The 17,204-nt window shown below is 38.6% G+C and overlaps 1 protein-coding gene across 8 annotated transcripts in view; it reads right to left on the reverse strand.

Annotated features, from left to right (window-relative positions):
- Window positions 1–1,041: 1,041 nt before the first annotated feature.
- Window positions 1,042–17,204, reverse strand: part of LOC128693903 (ribosomal protein S6 kinase alpha-5) — a 197,704-nt gene continuing 181,541 nt past the window's right edge. For all 8 annotated transcript variants that reach the window (XM_070090759.1, XM_053783770.2, XM_053783771.2 and 5 more), the window contains 3 exons: window positions 9,601–9,751; window positions 5,845–6,068; window positions 1,042–2,001 (listed from right to left, as the gene is read on the reverse strand). In XM_070090759.1, the coding sequence (XP_069946860.1) occupies window positions 1,303–2,001; window positions 5,845–6,068; window positions 9,601–9,751 (1,074 nt within the window). In that variant the 3' untranslated portion in view covers window positions 1,042–1,302. The remainder of the gene's footprint in view (window positions 2,002–5,844; window positions 6,069–9,600; window positions 9,752–17,204) is intronic.

Below are 17,204 nucleotides of genomic sequence, written 5' to 3' on the forward strand. Positions count from 1 at the left end.
TTATCAGGCATTGATATGCATTTAACCCGTAAACAGTCCAAGCAGATCTATGTTCACATGTGTAGTGCTACAAAAGTAGATTTACGTTTTTTTACATATTTTCAAATATAACAAAAAAAAAAGTAGATCAAAGTTCTTTTTACACATTTTCAAATGTAAAAAAACAAAAAGAAGATCTACTTTTTTTACATACTTTCGAATGTTGAAAAAACGTATATATACGTTTGGACCATTTACGGGTTAAAAGTGAAAGCAAGGATGATTCACCTTACGGTAAGTTTTGCTTTACTGTGACAGCTTGGAACCTAAACTGTTGTATAATCGAGGCCTTCCTGTATGGTGTAATTCATGGTAAAGTAGGAACTCGAAAATATCTAAAAAAAAAAAAAGATGAATACTGGTGATCCAAAAGATATTACAGTTTCAATTTGAGACTTCCCAGAATGCCACACTGTACATATGCATGTCGTACTTTGTATGTCAATTTTTTTTATAAGTTTACGGAGAAAATAAGCTATCTCACATGATGGTGAAAAATAAATTTTTGAAAAATGAAATGTGTAAATATTATGTATGAATTGTGGTGTAGTGTTTGAACTTGAAAAAGCACTGGCAGAAATATACTAAATATGCCCATAAATAGTCAAGTAACCCAAAGCATACTGGAAATGGCCATGTATAGTAGTTTAATAGTACACAGTACATTTGTGATGAATGGTTTGAAAAACCGACAAGTTGAAGATTGAGACACTTATGCAGCATATGGGAATCTTTATTCAGGAAACGTTTCGCCACACAGTGGCTTCATCAGTCCAATACAAAGAGGAAGGCGTAAGGAGAGGAGGAGAATGAGGTAATCAGTCCTCTCCTTACGCCTTCCTCTTTGTATTGGACTGATGAAGCCACTGTGTGGCGAAACGTTTCCTGAATAAAGATTCCCATATGCTGCATAAGTGTCTCAATCTACACAGTACATTCAAAATTATACTTGAATATATTAACAGGTCAGCAATAACACTAACTGGTATTATGAAGTGCATTATTTTATTTTATTTTCTGATTGCACATTTTAAATTCTACATATATATATATATATATTTTATTTATATATATATATAAATATTTTTAGGAGCATAATTGTCATAATAATAATAATAATTATAATCTGTATGTACATATCAGATCAGATATATAATATACATTTAGGTATATAATAAAGCAATCTCTGAGCTTTAAGCTAAAGGAGATAAAATACTTAGTCAAAATCTGGAAAGTGTCTTGTAATGCCTTAAAACTCACTCATTAATCATCTATTACTATAGTATCAATTCTATTACTACGAGTGTTTCTACCTTTGAACATATGTTTAACTACAGTCACATCAGCATCACAGATTTTTTCTAACTTTCGTTTCCTTGATCGAGTTTGAGGTCCAGAAAATTCATCACCTAAAGTACAAAGAGAAGACTTGAGAGGAGTCTCAGAACGTTTTGTTTCTGAGAGACCTGTCTGCACCTCACTAACATCACACTGTTCTTGAAATGCAAGGCACTGTTCCTGCTTCCTGCAAGACACTGTTGAACTATTTGGTGAGCTGAGCTCTGGAGATAAGCCAGCTGAAGTGTCGGATTTAGACTGTTCAATATGTCTGTCACCTCTAGAGAAGTCAAAAGAACCCAGAGAGCTTCCTTTTGAACTACCTTTGGACTGCGGACTTGGTAATGTAAGAACCAGGCTTGGGGTGGCAGGAAAGGACATTTCAGATGGGGACTCTATACTTGAAAGGTATGCTTTGACTCTGGCTTCTCCAAAATCAAAGATGCTTTCTTCCTTCTTTGGAGTTGCGCCTAGCGAAGAACTGCATCGATCTGATTTACTAGGCGTTCGAACAGAAGATGCTGATGAGGTAGAGGAGAGAGATGAGGTAGAAGAATGGCTACGAGCATCAGTGGAGGACTTCTTGTTTTTTCGACGTTGAGCCAGACGTGCATTGCTAACATCCTGAAAATATAATAATTGCTAGTAGAAACATTTCCCACTAACAGTTTTCATTAAAACAATGTAAACCAACAGTTATCAACTAAGCAAAGTTAAATATTAACCTTTTTGGGGTCAGTCCCGTACAATTACGACTTTGAAGTCAGGGTCAGACCCATAAAACTACGCCAAAATTCTTGTGGCTTTTAATCTTGTGGGAGAAAGCTGGTAGGCCTACATATGAGAGAACTGGTCTGCATGTGTGCAATATAAAAACATCTTGCAGCACGTTGTGCATGAGGGAAAAAAAATATCGACCATGTTTTTGGTGTAAAACAGTGACTTTGCAGTATATTTTCATATGGTTTTTATAGCTATATTCTCAGTTTATTGGTCTCATTTGATAGAATGGAAGATACATTACAGAAATAGATATGATTCTTAATGGTTTACAGACTAAAAGTAGGTTAAAATTGAGTTCAAAGTAGTGGAAATGTTCGATTTTTGCCGATGTTCAAGAGTAAACAAAACACATCACAAGTCCAATACACATCAACTGGCCAATCTAATATGCACTCATAAATGCACTGACATTATTTATACAATTATTACCATTATAATAAATATAAATAAAATAAAATTTTATTTCTTTGCTAAGGTACAATGTGTGTTGACATTTCATAATTTGATTGGTACAAAGAAAGCCACTATCATGCCAAGGCATTTTGGGCAGACTTAACATTATGTAGTAGTCTGAATAAAAGCAAATCTTCTATTTTTTTGTGTGAACAAAGATTCAAAATGAAAAGCAAGTGTAATATAAGAGGGGCTTGGAGACATGACTAATGAACAGAGAAAATGTTTTTTAGTGCTAGGAATATTTTTTTTTTTTATTATCACACTGGCCGATTCCCACCAAGGCAGGGTGGCCCGAAAAAGAAAAACTTTCACCATCATTCACTCCATCACTGTCTTGCCAGAAGGGTGCTTTACACTACAGTTTTTAAACTGCAACATTAACACCCCTCCTTCAGAGTGCAGGCACTGTACTTCCCATCTCCAGGACTCAAGTCCGGCCTGCCGGTTTCCCTGAATCCCTTCATAAATGTTACTTTGCTCACACTCCAACAGCACGTCAAGTATTAAAAACCATTTGTCTCCATTCACTCCTATCAAACACGCTCATGCATGCCTGCTGGAAGTCCAAGCCCCTCGCACACAAAACCTCCTTTACCCCCTCCCTCCAACCTTTCCTAGGCCGACCCCTACCCCGCCTTCCTTCCACTACAGACTGATACACTCTTGAAGTCATTCTGTTTCGCTCCATTCTCTCTACATGTCCGAACCACCTCAACAACCCTTCCTCAGCCCTCTGGACAACAGTTTTGGTAATCCCACACCTCCTCCTAACTTCCAAACTACGAATTCTCTGCATTATATTCACACCACACATTGCCCTCAGACATGACATCTCCACTGCCTCCAGCCTTCTCCTCGCTGCAACATTCATCACCCACGCTTCACACCCATATAAGAGCGTTGGTAAAACTATACTCTCATACATTCCCCTCTTTGCCTCCAAGGACAAAGTTCTTTGTCTCCACAGACTCCTAAGTGCACCACTCACTCTTTTTCCCTCATCAATTCTATGATTCACCTCATCTTTCATAGACCCATCCGCTGACACGTCCACTCCCAAATATCTGAATACGTTCACCTCCTCCATACTCTCTCCCTCCAATCTGATATTCAATCTTTCATCACCTAATCTTTTTGTTATCCTCATAACCTTACTCTTTCCTGTATTCACCTTTAATTTTCTTCTTTTGCACACCCTACCAAATTCATCCACCAATCTCTGCAACTTCTCTTCAGAATCTCCCAAGAGCACAGTGTCATCAGCAAAGAGCAGCTGTGACAACTCCCACTTTGTGTGTGATTCTTTATCTTTTAACTCCATGCCTCTTGCCAAGACCCTCGCATTTACTTCTCTTACAACCCCATCTATAAATATATTAAACAACCACGGTGACATCACACATCCTTGTCTAAGGCCTACTTTTACTGGGAAAAAATTTCCCTCTTTCCTACATACTCTAACTTGAGCCTCACTATCCTCGTAAAAACTCTTCACTGCTTTCAGTAACCTACCTCCTACACCATACACTTGCAACATCTGCCACATTGCCCCCCTATCCACCCTGTCATACGCCTTTTCCAAATCCATAAATGCCACAAAGACCTCTTTAGCCTTATCTAAATACTGTTCACTTATATGTTTCACTGTAAACACCTGGTCCACACACCCCCTACCTTTCCTAAAGCCTCCTTGTTCATCTGCTATCCTATTCTCCGTCTTACTCTTAATTCTTTCAATTATAACTCTACCATACACTTTACCAGGTACACTCAACAGACTTATCCCCCTATAATTTTTGCACTCTCTTTTATCCCCTTTGCCTTTATACAAAGGAACTATGCATGCTCTCTGCCAATCCCTAGGTACCTTACCCTCTTCCATACATTTATTAAATAATTGCACCAACCACTCCAAAACTATATCCCCACCTGCTTTTAACATTTCTATCTTTATCCCATCAATCCCGGCTGCCTTACCCCCTTTCATTTTACCTACTGCCTCACGAACTTCCCCCACACTCACAACTGGCTCTTCCTCACTCCTACAAGATGTTATTCCTCCTTGCCCTATACACGAAATCACAGCTTCCCTATCTTCATCAACATTTAACAATTCCTCAAAATATTCCCTCCATCTTCCCAATACCTCTAACTCTCCATTTAATAACTCTCCTCTCCTATTTTTAACTGACAAATCCATTTGTTCTCTAGGCTTTCTTAACTTGTTAATCTCACTCCAAAACTTTTTCTTATTTTCAACAAAATTTGTTGATAACATCTCACCCACTCTCTCATTTGCTCTCTTTTTACATTGCTTCACCACTCTCTTAACCTCTCTCTTTTTCTCCATATACTCTTCCCTCCTTGCATCACTTCTACTTTGTAAAAACTTCTCATATGCTAACTTTTTCTCCCTTACTACTCTCTTTACATCATCATTCCACCAATCGCTCCTCTTCCCTCCTGCACCCACTTTCCTGTAACCACAAACTTCTGCTGAACACTCTAACACTACATTTTTAATCCTACCCCATAGTGCTAGGAATGTCTACATTATTTATTCCGGACCCTATTTTGAAATTGGCCTTTCTTGAATTTTGTGTGAATTGGCCAAATTAGTAATTTCTTATCACTTTATTGGGTAGCTGAAATAGGTAAATGGGCAGTTTCTTGTACTTAATCGATAGAATAAAAGAAGTTCTAGCTAAACAGCTAAGAGTTTGGTCAACTGGAACAATGGAATTGGCCCAAAATAGGGCTCAAATTGGGCAAAATCACTGATGTGTAAATATCACCCTAATTTCGCAAGAATGTAATTCCATAAGTTTCCCATCAAACCTCATGCTTTTGGTTTCATTACTTTCAGAAAATTTTCTATCATTTAACTTTTTTTTTTTTTAAATTCTTCAATCCTGGGAGCAAGTTTACGAGCAGGGGTCTTGATCCTCAAAGGTTGAATTATGAAGTAGTATGCCTTACACTTTACAATGAAATCTACATAAATCTCCAACAGCTTCTTAAAGTATTGGAGAAAGGTATAATCAAAATGTACATGGTAGTTTAAATGCACATTTCAAATGTCAGACTCCTCAAGGAAGGAACCTTGATATCGGTGAAGAGCTCTCAGCCAAGGAACTGAACTTATCTTCCCCTTCTTTGGATTGAACCTCACTATGTCCCTAAGGGTTTAGCATTTTCCCAATTAAAATAAAATAAAAATTCACTAACCAGTAATCTGAAACCTTCTCTGGTAGCCATATGGAATGCATGAAAAGCTTGCTTGACCCCAGCTTCAGCCGAGACTGGACCATTTAAGGTAGGTCGGGCACTAAGAATGGTCGGAGTCATAAGGGGTGTTGCTGAGAACACTGATGGTGGCCCACCTTGAAGCCACTCGTCTTGGAGAAGTTCATTAATAGTAAGACGTTTAGAGGCATCTACCGTTAAAAGTCCTGAAACAAAGAAACAAAACTGTATGACTATAATACACAAATCTCCTGTACAAGTACAGTATCACAATTTGAGTATGATAGTGTGAATATATACTGTATGAACAATCTTCAAAGGAGGTAGCATTATGCAGGTGGAAAGCTCTTGATTCAAAGAATTGGTGCTGTCCTCTCCTTTTTATGGATCAAACTTGATTACCCTTCATTGCCCAGGCACTGCATGGCCCTTATGAGTTTAGTGCCTCCCCATTATAATAAGATGTGTGTGCATAACCTATGAAAGAAAATAAAAAGGCAATGCTGTATTTATCACCTATATAATTGGAAGTAAAGGCAAGTAAATATGTCAGTGCCCGACAGTTAGTGTGTCTCACTGATGATCATCTTCCAGTCACACAGAGAGCAGGCACTGTCACCTTGCTGTGAGAGTTGATTACAGACATCATCACAAGTGTATTCTCTAATAGAATAACCCATGTATTTTCCAATAGTAATAACACTAAAGTAACAATTTCTTTATGGTTCAACATCAATAAAACTACCATCACTTAGTGATAAATATACTACACTCTCAGGCCCTAACATGAATGATACATTATGCAACCTATTCTTTTCCTGGTGACTGAAGGCATGTATATTTTGTCTAGGATACTATTACACATATTGTCAATGCCTGTATAGTGCATTGAAGTAATATTGTGCAACAGCACAAAAAGCTTAAGCAATTTATTGCTTAACCCAAAAGAAAAACATGGAAGGTTAATCTTAAAACACTACCTAAAATAGAAAAAGTCAATACAGCCTCTCCTCACTTAATGACGAATTTCCATTCCTAAGGCCACATCATTAAACAAATTCGTTGCTAAGCGAGGAGCATACTATAATGGTAGTGGGATTGGGTCAACCATCTTTGATATTGTTTCAATGTCACCTTTGCACTATTTATAACATTTATGGAATATTTTTAAATGTTTATACATTAGTTTACTGTATACAGTGGACCCTCGTTTTTCGTAAGCAGTGGAAGTCATAATTTTCGTAAATTGTAACGTTTTTTGTCAAAATATTGACTTGCGAATCGTCGTTCATCCCAGACTCATACGAGCAGCCCCACACATCATTCACAGTGAGTGTGCCATTGTTTATCAGTGAGTGAGCACGATCCCACGTCTTCATATGATGCATTTCATAATACAGTGGACCCCCGGTTAACGATTTTAATCCGTGCAAGAGGGGTAATTGTTATGCGAAATAATCGTTATGTGAATGAATTTTCCCCATAAGAAATAATGGAAATAAAATTAATCCGTGCAAGACACCCAAAAGTATGAAAAAAAAAATTTTTTACCACATGAAATGTTAATTTTAATACACACAAACTGAAAAAGGCATGCACACTTACATGACACTTACTTTTATTGAAGATCTGGTGATGATTGATGGGATGGGAGGAGGGGAGAGCATTATCTTCTTACTGTTTAGAAGGGGAATCCCCTTCCATTAGGACTTGAGGTAGCAAGTCCTTTTCCGGGGTTACTTCCCTTCTTCTTTTAATGCCACTAGGACCAGCTTGAGAGTCACTGGACCTCTGTCGCACAACAAATCTGTCCATAGAGCTCTGTACCTCCCGTTCCTTTACGATTTGTCTAAAATGGGCCACAACATTGTCATTGAAATAGTCACCAGCACGGCTTGCAACAGCTGTGTCAGGGTGATTTTCATCCATAAAGGTTTGCAGTTCAACCCACTGTGCACACATTTCCTTAATCTTTGAAGTAGGCACAATGGATTCCACAACTGGCATAGGCTTCTCAGGGTTAGCCCCAAACCCTTCAAAATCTTTCTTAATTTCCATACTAATTCTCACCCTTTTTACCACAGGGTTGGCACTAGAAGCTTTCTTGGGGCTCATGGTCACTTATTTTCCAGAAACACCACCGAAAACACTGTAATAATACGAAATATTCCGAGTGTATGCTTGGATGTTAGCGCGGAGGCTGCCTGGTAAACAATGGCACGGGCGGCACATGTGAGGCTGGGTGAGGGCGCACATTGGACGCGTCTCGGACGAAAATCGGTGAGCGGGTTTTTAATCGGTATGCGCGGCAAAAATTTTGCGATTAAAGTAAGTGGTATGCGAAATAATCGCTATGTGATGCCATCGTTATGCGGGGGTCCACTGTATTACATTCGTTTTAGTGCTTGCCACTCCTGCCACCATGGGCCATAAGAAAGCTCCTAGTGCCAGCCCTTTGGTAAAGGTGACAAACACGATAGAATTCAAGAAAGAACTCGTAGCAAAGTACCAAAGTGGAGGAGGAAGAGTGAGGGGAGAATGTGCCTTCTTCAGTGATTCTATAATATGTACGATATTAAAGCAGCACAAGTCAATAAAGGCTATAGCGCCAGCCAGCGATAAAGCGTAGCATTAACAGTGTAGCAAGTTAAGCGATTAATTGATAGAGAAAGGACAGCACGAAACTAACTCCTCCAATGTTATTGGAGGTATATAGAGCTACTAACAACACTGCCGCCTCTGCTGCCACATTCACCACCATGTAAGGGTTATGATTTCAGTGACCCTTATACAACCAACAACAACAACACAACACCACTCGTGACATACATAATGACATATTTTATTCATTCTAGAGTATATGTCATGTTTCTATGTTATTAATATTGTTCATGTCATATTAGATGAACTATGATAGATGAATAAGCCGCAGAGTTGATATTAGTGTCATATTGAAGGACTATCTTGTCCTGTCACCAAACACACTCCCCTGCTGTTACCACAATTCCTAACATAAGTAATGACATTTTATTCATACACCAACAAGAGTCTTCAATGAAGGTAATTGTGATGTTATTATTGTTTTATTCTTCATGTCTCATTGTTTTCTGTGTATGTACATCTATATTTCATGTAAAAAATAAATATTTTTTGTTAATAATTTTGGTCTGGAACATATTAATTGGATTTACATTATTTCTTATGGGGAAAATATTTTCACAAATCATCAATTTCGCTATTAGTCACTCTCTGAAATGGATTAATTACAAAAAATGAGGGTCCACAGTATTGTAATAAACAGAATAGAAGAAATCAGCTCTAATATACATTATTTAGGTATGCATAATGGTCAGAGCCCATCGTAAGTCTGAGTCCTGGGTAAACGAGTACATCGCTAAATGAGGAGAGGCTGTAATTTATGAAGTTAGGAATATGGACAGGCAACTCCACTTAATGAAGATTAATGCTTTTTCTTTCATTTAAATTTATTTCATCACAAAAAAATTTGTAATAAAGCTGGTAGAATTACCGACAATATGTAATGTAAAAGGACACAAGTGCAACTAATGTGACATTTTATTGTGGCAACGTTTCGCTCTCTCCGGCTTGACAAAGCTCCTGGAGAGCGAAACATTGCCACAATAAAATGTCACATTAGTTGCACTTGTGTCCTTTTACATTACAAAAAATTTAAAGATTTTTGCTTTATTGTATACCTTAAAAATATTAATACTATACCTTTTATAAGTTTTTTGGCTTGTGATGAAACTGCAAGCCATTCTGGCCCAGACATGTCAAAACTTCCACCCTTAATTCTGGCAATGATTGAAGCGGACGTGTCATCTTTACTTCTAGACTGGAAAGGTGCTCTGCCTGACAACATTGTGTACTGAAAAAATAATTTATGGATTTAAAATCAACAATTCTAAATTTTTAATTATGCATATTCAAACAATTTAGATCAATCTTTATCTAAATGAAACGATTTAAAGAAAAATTGGATATCACACTGGAGGGAGGGAGTATGGAAGAAGTAAATGTTTTCAGATATTTAGGAGTTGACTTGTCAGTGGATGAGTTTACAAAGGATGAGGTTAACCATAGAATTGATGAAGGAAAAAAAGTGAGTGGTGCGTTGAGGTATCTGTGGAGGCAAAAACTGTTATCCATGGAGGCAAAGAAAGGAATGTACAAGTGTATGGTGGTACCAACACTTTTATATGGGTGTGAAGCATGGATTGTAAATGCTGCAGCAAGGAGGCCAGAGGTAGTGGGGATGTCCTATCTAAGGGCAATGTGTGGTGTAAATATTATGCAGAGAATTCAGTGTGGAAATTAGGAGGAGGTGTGGAGTTACTAAAAGTATTAGTCAGAGGGCTGAAGAGGGGCTGTTGAGGTGGTTTGGTCATTTAGAGAGAATGGAAATTTCTAGGTCTCCATTTTGACTGTAATCTTAAAATTTCAGACCCACATGCAGCATATATCATGGCCAAGCCCATGATGACACTCTTCAGGTCACTTGTTCTATCTAGGCTGGAATATTGCTGCACACTAACAGCACCTTTCAAGGCAGGTGAAATTGCTGACCTAGAAAATGTACAGAGAACCTTCATGGCGCGCATAACGGAGATAAAACACCTCAATTATTGGGAGCGCTTGAGGTTCCTAAAACTGTATTCCCTGGAACGCAGGCGGGAGAGATACATGATTATATACACCTGGAAAATCCTAGAGGGACTAGTACCGAACTTGCACACGAAAATCACTCACTACGAAAGCAAAAGACTTGGCAGACGATGCAACATCCCCCCAATGAAAAGCAGGGGTGTCACTAGCACGTTAAGAGACCATACAATAAGTGTCAGGGGCCCGAGACTGTTCAACTGCCTCCCAGCATACATAAGGGGGATTACCAACAGACCCCTGGCAGTCTTCAAGCTGGCACTGGACAAGCACCTAAAGTCGGTTCCTGACCAGCCGGGCTGTGGCTCGTACGTTGGTTTGCGTGCAGCCAGCAGCAACAGCCTGGTTGATCAGGCTCTGATCCACCAGGAGGCCTGGTCACAGACCGGGCCGCGGGGGCGTTGACCCCTGGAACTCTCTCCAGGTAAACTCCAGGAAAGTTTCCAAAACAGTAGGTATCCTTTCCAAGATATGATACTATGTACCCCAAAGGGCTCCTTACTTTATATCACTCTCTAATATACTCTTACCTCACCTATGGTATTTATGCTTAGGGATCTACCATGGCCAATCACCTTAAACCTTTAATAACCCAAACAAAAAGCGGCAGTGCGGATGATCAAACTCCTGCGCCAGACAACACACCCCATCACTCTTCAAAAGCTTGAACTTAATATACAAAATATACACACTTATTATTGTGCCTGCTATATATACAGAACATTAAACTCCAATATCAACCCTCCACTCACACTTTTCCTAGACAGCTGCAACAGAACACACAGGCATAACACGAGGCACAAAACACTTTTTGACACCCCTCGTATCTGTCTCACCATATGCAAAAATGCAGTGCACATAAAGGGCCCGAAGATCTGGAACTTTATGCTCGAATCAGCAATAGGTCCCTTGCCCACATATCAATTTAGGACTATACTGAAAAATCACCTCATCTCTCAATAACAACCATACCCACACTATGCTAAACTCTAACCAAATTTAAAGCAACTCTCCCAAATATTTTATCCCTTAACTATTAAGCAATTATTACAAACTTAAAAATGTACATTTGTATTATTAATTATACAACCTCATATTAATAATAGAGTAAAATACTGAATATTTGTAATCTACCACTCATCACCTGTCTAGACTGAAGTAGTCTTTAAGTATGTATTAGGTTAAGTCTGCCTGAAATGTCTAGGTATGATAGTGGCTTTCTTTGTACCAATCAAATTATAAAATGTAAACACACACTGTAACCTTAGCAAAGAAATAAAGGTTTGATTGTGATTTTTTTTTTTTACAGAATTTGAGCTTTTCTATCCTTGCAACCTGGCCTGGGGCCATGCTTTACTGTTGAGTGCCTGTTCAACCAGGCTTTTGTTATTGGCAACCCACTGGTTCACAGCCTGAATGATATGTCACTTAATGGAAAGTGACAAGGTTTCTTTTTTAATTAAAACTTCTACACTTGTTCCTGGCAATATTTTTTATATCTGCCAGTAGCAGGTTAACAGTCTTCAATCACAGACCTTGGCACTGTTCTCTTGTGCACATAGCACTTGCATTTTATTTAATCTATTTTACACTCCCTCCCAGATCTCTCACTTCAGTAATGTAAAAAAAACAGGAATTAGATATAGAAAATTGTTGTCCTGGTCTACATCTCAGGTTATATCATGAGTTCTTGAGAAAATTAGATTTGCTTTATGTAATTTTTGCCCAATAAACCATAAGATAAAGATAAAGAGTTTATTTCTTTGTAAAGGTTAAAATGTGTAATTACAATTCTGGTTTGCTAAGTACAGTACAAAGAAAGTTACTATCATGTCAGGGCATTTCGGGCAGACTAATCGTAGTACACAATAACTATACTTAAATCTAGACAAGTTAAGAGTAGTTAACTTGTATTAAAATCTTTATTTGACCTTAATACACACTGATGCGAGGTAGTCAAGGAGGTTTATAATAATAATAATCTTGAAGTTACACATAAAAAAACAATATTACAAATAATGGTTCAAACAGTAATATTTCATGGATTGGCAGATGTTTAATAGATCAACTGATTAGAAATTGTTTTGGTTAGTATTGAAAGATGAGATGATTTTTAAGTAAAGTCCTAAATTTATAAGTTGTCAGGGGATCCTTTACCAGTTCAGGTAGTGAATTCCAGATCTTCAGGCCCTTTATGTGCATTGCATTTTTGCATAGTGTGAGACTGACACGAGGGATGTCAAAGAGTGCCTTATGCTTTGTACTGTGACTGTGTTCAGTTGTAGCTATCAAGGAGAAGTTTAAGCGGAGGGTTTATATTGGAGTTTAATGTTCTGTATATGTAGTAGGCATAATAATATGGGTGTATATTTCGTATATTTAGTAAGTTCAGGCTTTTGAAAAGTGGTGGGGTGTGTTGTCTAGCACAGGAGCCGGTAATCATCCACACAGCAGCTTTTTGTTGGGTTATTAAAGGTTTGAGGTGGTTGGCTGTGGTTGATTCCCGGGCACAAATACCATAAGCGAGGTAGGGATATATTAAAGAGTGGTATTGGGTAAGGAGTTTCATTTGGGGCACATAGTATCATATTTTGAAAAAGATGCCTACTGAGTTGGAAATTTTCTTGGAGATATGCTAGATGTGGGAATGAAATTTAAAAATACAGTCAAGGAGAAGACCTAGAAATTTACCCTCAGTGTCTCTTGTAATAGGGGAGCCATTTATTGATATATTAAGTTGGATATTTAAGGCACTGTTTCCAAACAGCATGAAGTATGTTTTGTCTATGATGAAAGTGAGTTTGTTGACATTTACTAAAAAAGAGAAGAAGAAAAACTTTATAAAACTGGGATGCTTGAATGTGCGTGGATGTAGTGCAGATGACAAGAAACAGATGATTGCTGATGTTATGAATGAAAAGAAGTTGGATGTCCTGGCCCTAAGCGAAACAAAGCTGAAGGGGGTAAGGGAGTTTCGGTGGGGGGAAATAAATGGGATTAAATCTGGAGTATCTGAGAGAGTTAGAGCAAAGGAAGGGGTAGCAGTAATGTTGAATGATCAGTTATGGAAGGAGAAAAGAGAATATGAATGTGTAAATGCAAGAATTATGTGGATTAAAGTAAACGTTGGATGCGAGAAGTGGGTCATAATAAGCGTGTATGCACCTGGAGAAGAGAGGAATGCAGAGGAGAGAGAGAGATTTTGGGAGATGTTAAGTGAATGTATAGGAGCCTTTGAACCAAGTGAGAGAGTAATTGTGGTAGGGGACCTGAATGCTAAAGTAGGAAAAACTTTTAGAGAGGGTGTGGTAGGTAAGTTTGGGGTGCCAGGTGTAAATGATAATGGGAGCCCTTTGATTGAACTTTGTATAGAAAGGGGTTTAGTTATAGGTAATACATATTTTAAGAAAAAGAGGATAAATAAGTATACAAGATATGATGTAGGGCGAAATGACAGTACGTAGTTTGTTGGATTATGTATTGGTAGATAAAAGACTGTTGAGTAGACTTCAGGATGTACATGTTTATAGAGGGGCCACAGATATATCAGATCACTTTCTAGTTGTAGCTACACTGAGAGTAAAAGGTAGATGGGATACAAGGAGAATAGAAGCATCAGGGAAGAGAGAGGTGAAGGTTTATAAACTAAAAGAGGAGGCAGTTAGGGAAAGATATGGTATAAACCTTGGTAATAAATACCGACAAGTTGGTTTAGAAAGACACGTAAGCAAACACTATAACATATTTATTAGAAAACGTTTCGGTCCTGGGACCTTGATCACTTCTGTGATCAAGGTCCCAGGACCGAAACGTTTTCTAATAAATATGTTATAGTGTTTGCTTACGTGTCTTTCTAAACCAGGGAAAGATATAAACAGCTATTGGAGGATAGATGGGCTAATGAGAGCATAGGCAATGGGGTCGAAGAGGTATGGGGTAGGTTTAAAAATGTAGTGTTGGAGTGTTCAGCAGAAGTTTGTGGTTACAGGAAAGTGGGTGCGGGAGGGAAGAGGAGCGATTGGTGGAATGATGATGTAAAGAGAGTAGTAAGGGAGAAAAAGTTATATATGAGAAGTTTTTACAAAGTAGAAGTGATGCAAGGAGGGAAGAGTATAAGGAGAAAAAGAGAGAGGTTAAGAGAGTGGTGAAGCAATGTAAAAAGAGAGCAAATGAGAGAGTGGGTGAGATGTTATCAACAAATTTTGTTGAAAATAAGAAAAAGTTTTGGAGTGAGATTAACAAGTTAAGGAAGCCTAGAGAACAAATGGATCTGTCAGTTAAAAATAGAGAGGAGAGTTATTAAATGGAGAGTTAGAGGTATTGGGAAGATGGAGGGAATATTTTGAGGAATTGTTAAATGTTGATGAAGATAGGGAAGCTGTGATTTCGTGTATACGGCAAGGAGGAATAACATCTTGTAGGAGTGAGGAAGAGCCAGTTGTGAGTGTGGGGGAAGTTCGTGAGGCAGTAGGTAAAATGAAAGGGGGTAAGGCAGCCGGGATTGATGGGATAAAGATAGAAATGTTAAAAGCAGGTGGGGATATAGTTTTGGAGTGGTTGGTGCAATTATTTAATAAATGTATGGAAGAGGGTAAGGTACCTAGGGATTGGCAGAGAGCATGCATAGTTCCTTTGTATAAAGGCAAAGGGGACAAAAGAGTGCAAAAATTATAGGGGGATAAGTCTGTTGAGTATACCTGGTAAAGTGTATGGTAGAGTTATTATTGAAAGAATTAAAAGTAAGACGGAGAATAGGATAGCAGATGAACAAGGAGGCTTTAGGAAAGGTAGGGGGTGTGTGGACCAGGTGTTTACAGTGAAACATATAAGTGAACAGTATTTAGATAAGGCTAAAGAGGTCTTTGTGGCATTTATGGATTTGGAAAAGGCATATAACAGGGTGGATAGGGGGGCAATGTGGCAGATGTTGCAGGTGTATGGTGTAGGAGGTAGGTTACTGAAAGCAGTGAAGAGTTTTTACGAGGATAGTGAGGCTCAAGTTAGAGTACATAGGAAAGAGGGAAATTATTTCCCAGTAAAAGTAGGCCTTAGACAAGGATGTGTGATGTCACCGTGGTTGTTTAATATATTTATAGATGGGGTTGTAAGAGAAGTAAATGAGAGGGTCTTGACAAGAGGCGTGGAGTTAAAAGATAAAGAATCACACATAAAGTGGGAGTTGTCACAGTTGCTCTTTGCTGATGACACTGTGCTCTTGGGAGATTCTGAAGAGAAGTTGCAGAGATTGGTGGATGAATTTGGTAGGGTGTGCAAAAGAAGAAAATTAAAAGTGAATACAGGAAAGAGTAAGGTTATGAGGATAACAAAAATATTAGGTGATGAAAGATTGGATATCAGATTGGAGGGAGAGAGTATGGAGGAGGTGAATGTATTCAGATATTTGGGAGTGGACGTGTCAGCGGATGGGTCTATGAAAGATGAGGCGAATCATAGAATTGATGAGGGGAAAAGGGTGAGTGGTGCACTTAGGAGTCTGTGGAGACAAAGAACTTTGTCCTTGGAGGCAAAGAGGGGAATGTATGAGAGTATAGTTTTACCAACACTCTTATATGGGTGTGAAGCATGGGTGATGAATGTTGCAGCGAGGAGAAGGCTGGAGACAGTGGAGATGTCATGTCTGAGGGCAATGTGTGGTGTGAATATAATGCAGAGAATTCGTAGTTTGGAAGTTAGGAGGAGGTGCGGGATTACCAAAACTGTTGTCCAGAGGGCTGAGGAAGGGTTGTTGAGGTGGTTCGGACATGTAGAGAGAATGGAGCGAAACAGAATGACTTCAAGAGTGTATCAGTCTGAAGTGGAAGGAAGGCGGGGTAGGGGTCGGCCTAGGAAAGGGTTGGAGGGAGGGGGTAAAGGAGGTTTTGTGTGCGAGGGGCTTGGACTTCCAGCAGGCGTGCGTGAGCGTGTTTGATAGGAGTGAATGGAGACGAATGGTTTTTAATACTTGACGTGCTGTTGGAGTGTGAGCAAAGTAACATTTATGAAGGGGTTCAGGGAAACCGGCAGGCCGGACTTGAGTCCTGGAGATGGGAAGTACAGTGCCTGCACTCTGAAGGAGGGGTGTTAATGTTGCAGTTTAAAAACTGTAGTGTAAAGCACCCTTCTGGTAAGACAGTGATGGAGTGAATGATGGTGAAAGTTTTTCTTTTTCGGGCCACCCTGCCTTGGTGGGAATCGGCCAGTGTGATAATAAATAATAAATATTTTTAGAAGCTCGTTCAGTGTCTCTAAGTATAGCTGGGTTTGAGTGGGAGTAGATATTAGTGTCATCTGTGAATAGCCCCTATCTTGGTCATTAAATGACCACTTGATTTTTAATGCTGCAGTTTTATAACTGTACTGTAAGCATGCCTCTGGCAAGACAGTGATGGAGTGAATGATGATGGAAGTTTTCCTTTTTTTGGGCCACCCTGTCTTGGTGGGAAATGGCCGATGTGTTAATAATAATTAAAAAAAAATTTATTACTGTAATATTTTTGTCTTAAAATGGTTTTCTATTAATTCCTATAAAACAAAAGACCTAGCAATTCTGTGAATGGTTAGTCATTAAATGACATCTGGAAGATGGTCATATCCCATTGCTCACTGCCTGTCTATATTTTTCTTCACATTCTTTACTGTAAATTTGTTCAAATTTATTT

Source organism: Cherax quadricarinatus, chromosome 33, assembly GCF_038502225.1.
Source record: "Cherax quadricarinatus isolate ZL_2023a chromosome 33, ASM3850222v1, whole genome shotgun sequence".
Taxonomy (NCBI): domain Eukaryota; kingdom Metazoa; phylum Arthropoda; class Malacostraca; order Decapoda; family Parastacidae; genus Cherax; species Cherax quadricarinatus.